Consider the following 12,253-nt stretch of genomic DNA (forward strand, 5'->3'; position numbering starts at 1 on the left):
CCACTCCACATTCAAAAAAAAAGAGCCTATATGCCGAAGCATGGGGGCAGAGGTGGAAGGGCGATTTGCTCCTAAAATTAGCCCCCATGCTTCGGTGTATATTTTTTAGGCAGAGATTGCAATAAAAAAATAAGTTGTTTCATTGAGTTCATGTTTTATTACCATTGTTGGCTGCAGCACTGATTTTTTTATCTTGACAGCAACAGGGTTTGTTCTCACAATACATAAATCTGCCACTCCAGCACTGTAGGAGGTGATTTGACCACCACAGTTAAAAAAAAAAACAGTGATATACATGATGTTTCATTCAGCCCACAGGCTGCATGAAAAAAAAGAACATTACAATATATTCCCAACAAGGACCAGCAACGTACTGGTATAAGTGGTTATACCAGAATGATGCCTACAGGTTTAGGTATAATCTTGGTATCATTCTTTTCAGCCAGTGGTCAACTTTCATGTAAAAGTAGTCTAGAGGCTAATTAGCCACTATACTGCTTTTACAAGCAGTGGGAGGGAACGCCCCCCCCCGCCTTCTTCCATGGTTTTCTCTGGCTCTCTTGTCCCACCGGGGAACCTGAGAATGCAGCCGGTGGTTCTGCCAGCTGACCATAGAGCTGATCAGAGACCAGAAGGGCTCCAATCATCTCTATGGCCTAAGAAATCGAAATCTATGAGCATTTCATGACTTTTGGTTTTGCTGGATGTAAACAGCACCATTGGGAAATTGGGTAAGCATCTTATCACACCAATCTTTATGTGGTCAGATGCTTTGAGGGCAGAGGAGAGATCTAGAGTCTAATAGACCCCATTTTTAAAAAAAAAGAGTATATTTTACTACGTATTGCTATTATAGGAGATATTTACATTCTCTGTGATAACAATAAAAAAAATAAAAAAATAAAAAAATTTAAGTAACAGTGTAAAAATAAAATAATTAATTTCATTTTTTAGCTCTCATTTGTTTTTGAAAATGAAGAAAGAAAAGGAAAGTTTTTTTTTTCTTTTTTCCAATTTCAAAGCTTTGTGACAAAAAGCAAGATCTGCAAGATACTTAACATGTCTCTCAGCAAATAGCTTGGGGTGTCTACTTTCCAAAATGGGGTCATGGGGGGGGGGGGTTGTGCTCTCTTGGCATCTCATGTCTGTGATAGGTAGTGAGGAGTGAAGTCAAGAATTTATGCCCTTAGAAAGCCTGAAGATGGTGATTGGTTTTCGGGGTCCTGTCCGTGGCTAGACTGCCAAAAAGTCCCACACATGTGGTGTCCTGTATTTTGGGGTGTAATTTCACATATGCCTGTGGCATGTTTGAGCAATATATAATTCCACTGACAAATTTGTGTAAACATTTTTTTTTTTAATTTTTCAATCACTTGTGAAAACAATATATATATTCAATGTGCTCAAAAGCCTCTCAGCAAGTTCATTGGGGTGTCTACTTTCCAAAATGGGGTAATTTGGGGAGGGTTGTACTGCCCTGCCATTTTAGCACCTTATGAAATGAGATAGGCAGTCACAAACTAAAAGCTGCGTAAATTCTAGAAAATGTACCCTAGTTTGTAGAAGCTATAACTTTTACGCAAACAAATAAATATACGCTTATTGAATTTTTTTTACCAGAGACATATGGTTGAATGCTTTTTGGCCTAAATGTATGACTAAAATTGAGTTTATTGTATTTTTTTATAACAAAAAGTAGAAAATATAATTTTTTTTCCAAATTTTCTGTCTTTTTTCATTTATATTGCAAAAAATAAAAACTGCAGAGGTGATCAAATACCAGCATATTTTGTTTGGGTACAGCATGGCATGACCGCGCAATTACCAGTTAAAGCAGTGCAGTGCCAAATTGTAAAAAGTGCTCTGGTCAGGAAGGGGGTAAAACCTTCCGGGGCTGAAGTGGTTAAGCATTAAATCACTGCTCCTGAAAAAATGGGCATTTAAAAACTTTTTCTTGCATTGATACATGCCCCCTGGGGCAGTACCCGGGCCCCCAAATACTTTTTATGGCAATGACTTGCATATAAGCCTTTATAATGAACACTTTTGATTTTTCACATTCATGACCCATAGACTTTAAAAGTGTTGGCTTGTTCACACAAATGTTTGTCTGTTCGCATGTTCTGGTGCAAACGGAACCAATGTTTCTGTCACTTTCCTATGTTTAATATGTAATCTCTGTGATTGGACACAGTGATAACTGGGCTCCCAGGTGTGAGCTCTGTGAGCCATGCATGTGAGGATGCAAGGGGATGTACAGGTAAGCAGTTAAAAGAGTGTGTAAATATCTTTATCAGTTGGGTATTGTTTTACTTCTTCCTAACTACATTGCATATGAGCCAATTAGTTGTCTGAATATTATGTTATATTATGAAATTCAAGCCATCTCCTTCAAGGTCACTTTTGTATGTCTTTAGGGTACAGATGTCTATCCATTACTATGTTCTGTTCATCGAGACCCCAAGAAGTTTGCTACTCCCAATAAGTTCAACCCCCAACACTTCCTGGACAGCAATGGCTGCTTTAAGAAGAATGAAGGGTTTATGCCATTCTCTGCAGGTATATTTAAATAAATTTTAATTTAAAGAGACACCACAATCGTAGGTTAAAAAGCAACTACTGTATACTCAATATGAGAGCGTCCCTGTGTTTGTCATTCATATTGACGACCCTTGATGAACCTGATTGGCTGCTTAATATAAATAAGAGGGGTGCTGATTTTTGGTATCCTTCTTGATGACCTTTTGTTTCTGAAGTACCTGTTTGATGCAAAGACTGCTTTAGAATGAATTAAGCCTTCATACTGTTCTCTGCAGGCACATATACATTTTAAGCAGACACCACATTCTTAGGTTAAAGTGCAACTATGCTCAAAATGAGAGGGGTTCTATTTTTGGTATCCTTCTTAATGAACCTATGTTTGTGAAGTACCTGATCAATGCAATGGCTGCATTTAGAAGAATGAATCCTTTAGGCCCGTCTCTGCAGGTACATTTATTTACATTTTATCCAGACATCATATTCTCAGGTTAAAGTGCAACTATACTCAAAACGAGAGCGGCTCTGATTTTTGGTATCCTTCTTGATAACTCTTTGTGAAGTACCTAAAAGTACCCAAAAGACTCAATGGCTGCTTTATAAAGAAGGAAGCCTCTATCTATGCTATTCTCTGCAGGTACATTTACATTTTACTAAGACACTACATTCTTAAGTTAAAGGTCAACTATATTCAAAATGAGAGGGGTTCTATTTTTCGTACCCATTGCACATTCAATAAACTGCATTTGTATTCAATAAACTGCAATATGTAACTTTTTTTTTTTACTATCAAGAAATTGACATTTGGACTCACTGAGAGAATTTACACTTTTTTGTTTTATTCATTTTGTTTTTTGTTTAGTGTAACACAATATATTTATATTTGAATTTTGTGATAATATCTCACCGCAGTGGTGCAGCTCGTTATTTTGTGTTTCCCAAGCGCAGTTTATCCCTGTTCACATTTGCAATATGTAACAGGTTTTTTTTTTTTTTTTTTACTGTACTAAAAAATTTAAAGTTTAATTTTTGGAGGGCTCACTTAGTAAACGTACAGTATAATCACGCAGTTCGAAATGTTTTCTTGTTTTTGTTTTTTTAGGAAAGAGAATTTGTGTTGGAGAAGCTCTGGCCCGTATGGAGCTGTTTCTTTTCTTAACAACTAGCCTGCAAAACTTCAAGCTGACATCTAAGACTAAATTCATGGATGAAGACATCGAACCCAGATTGGCAGGATTTGCCAATGTCCCCAGATTTTATGAGATGTCTTTCATCCCTCGAGTTTTGTAAAATGTTGCTTACCTTAAGGAACAAACCCACATTTTCTACAAGCAGCTACTTTCATTCCATGACTGAACATCCTTAGAGCTGTTGTGGGAAAGGCTTTTTACCTTACATCATTTTGCATGCTTCAAAGGGAAAAAACACACTGATCAGCACCAGCCCTGTTTCCCACTGGGTACAGTGACAATGTGACAGTTATGTATAAGGGTGGGGCTTAGTGTTGAAGGTGGGGCAAGTCAAGTATTGGCTTTTTGGGCAACACATATCACTAATAATGCTTCTCTTCTATTGCATCATTATTGGAGACAGAAATTTGCTGATTTTTCAAGCTGTATTGAACTGAACATAAAATATAAAAGTTGAACATGATTGACTATAAGTGTTTTTCTCAATATAAATAAATCTTGCTATAATGTTTACATTCTTCTTGAATGCTGGCTGGCTGTTTGAGCAAAGTAAGCTCTTCTCCTTTCATTTTAATAGAGTATCACTAAAAATCAAATACATTAAGATATTATCTCCCACAAACAAATAGTAGATCAGCGCTGACATTCTACTTGTGTAGGTCTTCTTTACACTGCATTGGATGAAGACCAATTCATGGCCCTTGTCTTTTGGGGCAATATTTTGCCTGCAGGTGCTCACCCTGTTGGGCAGCTGCAGTTAAAACTCTTGAATACAATATAGGGATTACTGCCGCTCCAGGCAAGTCACAGCCACGATCCGACATGTCTCTTGCTCACAGGTACTTGCCCGGCTCACCACCATGATAACTGAAAGCAAAGTAGTGAGCACACACATCTGAAAGCTGTCTTAATGCTTCCCCCTGTATGTCTCCACATTCATGACTATGACTAGACAATCTTTGTCTGCATTGGATTTGCAGAACTTCAAGCTTACATCTAAGACTAAATTCATTGATGAAGACATCGAACCCAGATTGGCAGGATTTGCCAATGTCCTGCCTTTGTCTGCATTGGATTTGACCACATTTTGGACATTAATAGATTTGTAAGGCTTGTCACCATTAAAATCCAAACCTTATTTTTCTGACAATGTGAAGGAAGATTTTTGATCTAACATCTAAAAAAAGGGCAGCTTTTAAGAATCTAGAGAGTGACAATTCCATCACTGTCCGTAAAACGGTCAAAAGGGATCTATTTGTTGAACATGGATACATACGGGGGGAGCTTTCAGATTTCAGCTCAAAAATCTTTCAGATACCAATACATATGTTAACTCAGAGAGGGACCCCATAAATAAATTTAAGGCTATTTTAGAAAATTTGATAAATAAGAGGTTAACCTCTGGGGTTACAGTACTAAGGAAGCTGAGGTCTTAATCACTAAGTATCCTGTTCTGCCTACATTTTTATCACTTGCCTAAACTACATAAGGGACTTGATCCTATGTGTGGTAGACCTATTATTGCAGGCATTGGGCCTCTAAATGATTGGGCCACTGGTTAGAAAGACAGTTGCAGTCTTTTTTTACCCATATTTTCCAGCGTTTAAGATGACCTTTTACACTTAAAAACACTATACATCGCTGAGCCAATCCCGGCGAGTGATGTATTCTGTTAATGAATACAGAGCCTTCTTGGATTGGAGTAACAACCTCTCATACAGTAGCCTGCTCGGATTAGCTTTGAGAGTCAGAGAGGAGCAGGATGATGATGTTACAGCCTCTGCAAATCTGAGCAGACTTTGTATTTATTAATAGAATACATCGCTCGCTGTGATTGGCTCAGCAGTGTATACTGTATTCTGCAATGTACCTGGTTCTACTGTACATGCAGTATTACCGCACATCCAGCTCCAGATCTCTCCTTCATATAGTTATGATTTCTGGTGCTCTCATTGGCGGTATTGCATTGGAGGAGAAGATTCACTGGCCATTGTTGCTGGCCATTGCTGCTGCCGACCAATTGTGCGATCTCTGAGACTTGTAGTTCACCAGTTTCCTTTTTGATTTCATAAAAGTGGTAATACAGTGGTAATACCTGACAGATTACAGATTAGTGGGTGTAAAAGGGCTGATAGACAAGACCCCATCATGGCACCAACAAAAAGAAGGAAACATGAAGCCAGTTTTAAGTTCAAAGTTGTAAACTTTGCCAAGAAACATAATAGCTGTGCTGCTGCCAGACAATAGGGAGTAACAGAAAAGATGGTCCAAGACTGGAAAGCAAAGGAAGATGCATTAAAGAGTATGCCAATGGGGTAAATGTGCATTAAGAAGAGGCACCCCACATTTGCCAGAACTCGAAAAGCATGTAGCAGACATGGTGCATGAGCATCGTCAAAATGGTTATGCAGTGACGCTAAACAACATACGTATTTTTTCACTTCAGTGGGAAAAATCTAACCCAGATTAGGGCAAAGGATTTAAGGCCACTGTATCCTGGGGTACTAGGTTCTTGGAAAGGCGTAATATGGTCCTGAGGCAAAAGACCAAAATTGTACAAAGATTATCTGCAGATCTCAATGGCAAAGTAAGTAATTTCCATTAATATGTCCATAAGTGCAAGAAACATGGCTATGTGTTAAGTCAGATCGGAAATATGGATATAACTCCTATGAATTTCAATATGTTTGTAAATAAAACTGTTGATTCAAAAGGTACAAAACTGTTTTAGTTAAAACAGCAGAACATGATAACTCCAGCTTTACAGTGGTACTATATACGGCGGAAAATTCAGTATTTAATTTCATGGCTACTTAAAGGACACCACCCACTTGTTGAAAGTTATGAAGGAATTGCAGTAGAAAGGCTCAAAATAGAGTGGATTTATTGAGAAGTAGTGATGGCCGAACAGTTCGCCCGACGGTCGTTTCGCGGCGAATTTCGGCTGTTCGCGGTCCGCCAGTTCGGCGGACTATTGGCGTCGTTCGCCCGGCGGACTTCCATGTTTTTACTGTGTAAAGGAACTTTGACCTTATGACACATCCATCATGGGGTACAGGACAGCCAATTGAGACATGACAGCACATGGACACTTGGACATTCCCCCTAACTTATAAATACACCCGATCCGGCGGCCATTTTACATTCTTTCTTCTGTCACTATAGGGAAAGGTTGCTGTTTGGAGCAGGGACAGATAAAACGCTAGCTATTTGGTACACAAAAGTTCTTTTCAGGACTGGTATAGGTGTTAGGTGTATATAGGTTTGCTGTGCTACTGATTGTTGCAGCAGCCTGAGTGTCTTTTGTCAGTTTAGAGAAAGGGACAGAGCGCTGTGTCTGCTGCTATTTTAGGGACAGCCCGATTAGTCATCATCATCATCATCATCATTAGCTGTTACTATCAGGTCCACAAAAGAGCTATTCGAGTAACCAGTAATTGTTCCAGTCTCCTCTTTTTTGCCAGTTTGTATAGGGACAGGAAGGAAGCAGTGTGTCAGGCAGTGAGGGTCAGTTTAAACAGTTGCTGTTACTATTAGTTCCACAAAGGTTCTTTTCAGGACTGGTATCAGTGGTATAGTAATAGGCTTGTACGCGTATAATATTCTTTCTTCCAAATATAGAAAGAATATTATACTTGACTGCTGCCCTTCTGCTGCAGTCTGCTAATCATTCACAACTCACTTGTTCCACAAAGCTCTTTATCAGGACTGGTAACTTGGTCTGTGTAGGGTGCTACAGTACATAGGGTTGAGTGCGGTACAGTCTGCTGTTCTGTAAGGACCGCTATCGGTCCACAATAGATAGGGTTGAGGTGCACCACTGCTGACCGTTGCCCTATACTGCAGCAGTCCTTCAGCAGTATAGGGACTGACGTACAGTCTGCTAATCAGTCACACACAACCTACTTGGTCCACAAAGGTCCTTATAAGGACTGGTAACTTGGTGAAGGGTGCTACAGTACATAGGGTTGAGTGCGGTACAGTCTGCTGTTCTGTAAGGACCGCTATCGGTCCACAATAGATAGGGTTGAGGTGCACCACTGCTGACCGCTGCCCTATACTGCAGCAGTCCTTCAGCAGTATAGGGACTGACGTACAGTCTGCTAATCAGTCACACACAACCTACTTGGTCCACAAAGGTCCTTATAAGGACTGGTAACTTGGTGAAGGGTGCTACAGTACATAGGGTTGAGTGCGGTACAGTCTGCTGTTCTGTAAGGACCGCTATCGGTCCACAATAGATAGGGTTGAGGTGCACCACTGCTGACCGCTGCCCTATACTGTAGCAGTCCTTCAGCAGTATAGGGACTGACGTACAGTCTGCTAATCAGTCATACACAACCTACTTGGTCCACAAAGGTCCTTATAAGGACTGGTAACTTGGTGAAGGGTGCTACAGTACATAGGGTTGAGTGCGGTACAGTCTGCTGTTCTGTAAGGACCGCTATCGGTCCACAATAGATAGGGTTGAGGTGCACCACTGCTGACCGCTGCCCTATACTGCAGCAGTCCTTCAGCAGTATAGGGACTGACGTACAGTCTGCTAATCAGTCACACACAACCTACTTGGTCCACAAAGGTCCTTATAAGGACTGGTAACTTGGTGAAGGGTGCTACAGTACATAGGGTTGAGTGCGGTACAGTCTGCTGTTCTGTAAGGACCGCTATCGGTCCACAATAGATAGGGTTGAGGTGCACCACTGCTGACCGCTGCCCTATACTGCAGCAGTCCTTCAGCAGTATAGGGACTGACGTACAGTCTGCTAATCAGTCACACACAACCTACTTGGTCCACAAAGGTCCTTATAAGGACTGGTAACTTGGTGAAGGGTGCTACAGTACATAGGGTTGAGTGCGGTACACTCTGCTGTTCTGTAAGGACCGCTATCGGTCCACAATAGATAGGGTTGAGGGGCACCACTGCTGACCGCTGCCCTATACTGCAGCAGTCCTTCAGCAGTATAGGGACTGACGTACAGTCTGCTAATCAGTCATACACAACCTACTTGGTCCACAAAGGTCCTTATAAGGACTGGTAACTTGGTGAAGGGTGCTACAGTACATAGGGTTGAGTGCGGTACAGTCTGCTGTTCTGTAAGGACCGCTATCGGTCCACAATAGATAGGGTTGAGGTGCACCACTGCTGACCGCTGCCCTATACTGCAGCAGTCCTTCAGCAGTATAGGGACTGACGTACAGTCTGCTAATCAGTCACACACAACCTACTTGGTCCACAAAGGTCCTTATAAGGACTGGTAACTTGGTGAAGGGTGCTACAGTACATAGGGTTGAGTGCGGTACAGTCTGCTGTTCTGTAAGGACCGCTATCGGTCCACAATAGATAGGGTTGAGGTGCACCACTGCTGACCGCTGCCCTATACTGCAGCAGTCCTTCAGCAGTATAGGGACTGATGTATAGTCTGCTAATCAGTCACACACAACCTACTTGGTCCACAAAGGTCCTTATAAGGACTGGTAACTTGGTGAAGGGTGCTACAGTACATAGGGTTGAGTGCGGTACAGTCTGCTGTTCTGTAAGGACCGCTATCGGTCCACAATAGATAGGGTTGAGGTGCACCACTGCTGACCGCTGCCCTATACTGCAGCAGTCCTTCAGCAGTATAGGGACTGACGTACAGTCTGCTAATCAGTCACACACAACCTACTTGGTCCACAAAGGTCCTTATAAGGACTGGTAACTTGGTGAAGGGTGCTACAGTACATAGGGTTGAGTGCGGTACAGTCTGCTGTTCTGTAAGGACCGCTATCGGTCCACAATAGATAGGGTTGAGGTGCACCACTGCTGACCGCTGCCCTATACTGCAGCAGTCCTTCAGCAGTATAGGGACTGACGTACAGTCTGCTAATCAGTCACACACAACCTACTTGGTCCACAAAGGTCCTTATAAGGACTGGTAACTTGGTGAAGGGTGCTACAGTACATAGGGTTGAGTGCGGTACACTCTGCTGTTCTGTAAGGACCGCTATCGGTCCACAATAGATAGGGTTGAGGGGCACCACTGCTGACCGCTGCCCTATACTGCAGCAGTCCTTCAGCAGTATAGGGACTGACGTACAGTCTGCTAATCAGTCACACACAACCTACTTGGTCCACAAAGGTCCTTATAAGGACTGGTAACTTGGTGAAGGGTGCTACAGTACATAGGGTTGAGTGCGGTACAGTCTGCTGTTCTGTAAGGACCGCTATCGGTCCACAATAGATAGGGTTGAGGTGCACCACTGCTGACCGCTGCCCTATACTGCAGCAGTCCTTCAGCAGTATAGGGACTGACGTACAGTCTGCTAATCAGTCACACACAACCTACTTGGTCCACAAAGGTCCTTATAAGGACTGGTAACTTGGTGAAGGGTGCTACAGTACATAGGGTTGAGTGCGGTACAGTCTGCTGTTCTGTAAGGACCGCTATCGGTCCACAATAGATAGGGTTGAGGTGCACCACTGCTGACCGCTGCCCTATACTGCAGCAGTCCTTCAGCAGTATAGGGACTGATGTATAGTCTGCTAATCAGTCACACACAACCTACTTGGTCCACAAAGGTCCTTATAAGGACTGGTAACTTGGTGAAGGGTGCTACAGTACATAGGGTTGAGTGCGGTACAGTCTGCTGTTCTGTAAGGACCGCTATCGGTCCACAATAGATAGGGTTGAGGTGCACCACTGCTGACCGCTGCCCTATACTGCAGCAGTCCTTCAGCAGTATAGGGACTGACGTACAGTCTGCTAATCAGTCACACACAACCTACTTGGTCCACAAAGGTCCTTATAAGGACTGGTAACTTGGTTAAGGGTGCTACAGTACATAGGGTTGAGTGCGGTACAGTCTGCTGTTCTGAAAGGACCGCTATCGGTACACAATAGATAGGGTTGAGGTGCACCACTGCTGACCGCTGCCCTATACTGCAGCAGTCCTTCAGCAGTATAGGGACTGACGTACAGTCTGCTAATCAGTCACACACAACCTACTTGGCCCACAAAGGTCCTTATAAGGACTGGTAACTTGGTTAAGGGTGCTACAGTACATAGGGTTGAGTGCGGTACAGTCTGCTGTTCTGTAAGGACCGCTATCGGTCCACAATACATAGGGTTGAGGTGCACCACTGCTGACCGCTGCCCTATACTGCAGCAGTCCTTCATCGGTATAGGGACTAAGAGTTTTGTCACAGGGTGATTTAAAAAATGACAGGCAGAGGAAGAGGCAGGCCCTTCCGCAGGGGTGGTAGGGGTAGGGCAGGAGCACCAGCCTTGAGCCAAAGTGGGAAGTTGCAGAAGGTGCATTCAATTACTTTAAAGGACGCACTAGACTTGGTTGAGTGGCTCACTCAGCCTTACTCTTCTGCACCCTCCTCATCCTCTCGATCTGCACCCTCTTCTTCACTCTCTGCTATGTGCACCCCCAAAGACACTACCACCAACAACACCACCACCACATACCTTCCGCTTGAGTCACAGGAATTATTTTCCGATCCATATCAAGAGGACATTTCTGATGCGCAGCCACTCTTGGTATTGGATCAGGAAGAGGAGGTAGCAACAACAGCTACTCAGCAGTCTGACGACAGTACCCAGATCAGCCCAAGGAGGAGGTTGGTCCCCGGTGTTGCTGCCTACTCCGAGATCTCTACTTATAGCGGTGGGGAAGGTGACGTTGATGATGACGTGTCTAGTGATGTCACGTGGGTGCCCACAAGAGAGGAAGAGGAGGGGAGTTCAGAGGGAGATATGGACCAGCAGATAGGGAGGAGAAGCAGGAATAACTTACATTGCACAGGAGGGACAAAGCAGACTGCAAATGTATCAGGAGCGAGTCATCGACCATGTACGGTCACATCTGGCGCTCCCAGGACACCGGCACATGGCTCCGCAGTGTGGGCTTTTTTTAACGTGTCCGCTGCTGACAATAGCGCTGCCATCTGCAATCTTTGCAGTCAACGCATTAGTCGCGGTAAGCCCAACACTCACCTAGGGACGACCGCCTTAAGAAGGCACATGGGCAGCCATCACCGAGCCGAGTGGGAGCAACGGAACACACAAAGCCACACTGCAGGCTCTCACCGTCCAGCCTCGTCTTCTACTTCTCCTTCTCCTCTCTCCTCACAATTGTCCTCCACTCCACCTTCCATCATGCCAAGCTCACATTTTTCTGCAAAAAGGCAGGCTTCCGTGGGCCTAATGTTCGAGCGTAAAAAAATGATGACGCCGGATAACCCTCTTGCCCAACGATTGGACTCGGAGGCCTTTCGCAAATTTGTGGCCATTGGAACACCACAATGGAAGGTCCCAGGAAGGAAGTATTTCTCTGAGAAGGGCATCCCAGAGCTATATGGCCATGTTCAGCGGCAAGTGAATGTATCTCTGGCACACAGTGTCGGTGCCAAGATACATCTGACCACAGACACGTGGTCTAGCAAACACGGGCAGGGAAGGTATATCACTTTTACTACCCACTGGGTGAACCTTCTGACGGCCGTCAAGCATGTAACCCGTGGCACCCGTGTAGATTTG

At 43.5% G+C, this 12,253-nt stretch overlaps 1 protein-coding gene across 2 annotated transcripts in view; it reads left to right on the forward strand.

Moving 5' to 3' along the window:
* The window catches only part of LOC143982832 (cytochrome P450 2G1-like), a 74,957-nt gene extending 70,716 nt beyond the window's left edge, over positions 1 to 4,241 (forward strand). For both annotated transcript variants that reach the window (XM_077481865.1, XM_077481874.1), the window contains exons 9-10: positions 2,418 to 2,559; positions 3,641 to 4,241. In XM_077481865.1, the coding sequence (XP_077337991.1) occupies positions 2,418 to 2,559; positions 3,641 to 3,828 (330 nt within the window). In that variant the 3' untranslated portion in view covers positions 3,829 to 4,241. The remainder of the gene's footprint in view (positions 1 to 2,417; positions 2,560 to 3,640) is intronic.
* Positions 4,242 to 12,253: the final 8,012 nt, after the last annotated feature.

This window comes from Lithobates pipiens, unplaced genomic scaffold (genome assembly GCF_037356315.1).
Source record: "Lithobates pipiens isolate NorthernLeopardFrog02 unplaced genomic scaffold, aLitPip1_a1.2 Scaffold_1, whole genome shotgun sequence".
Taxonomy (NCBI): Eukaryota; Metazoa; Chordata; class Amphibia; order Anura; family Ranidae; genus Lithobates; species Lithobates pipiens.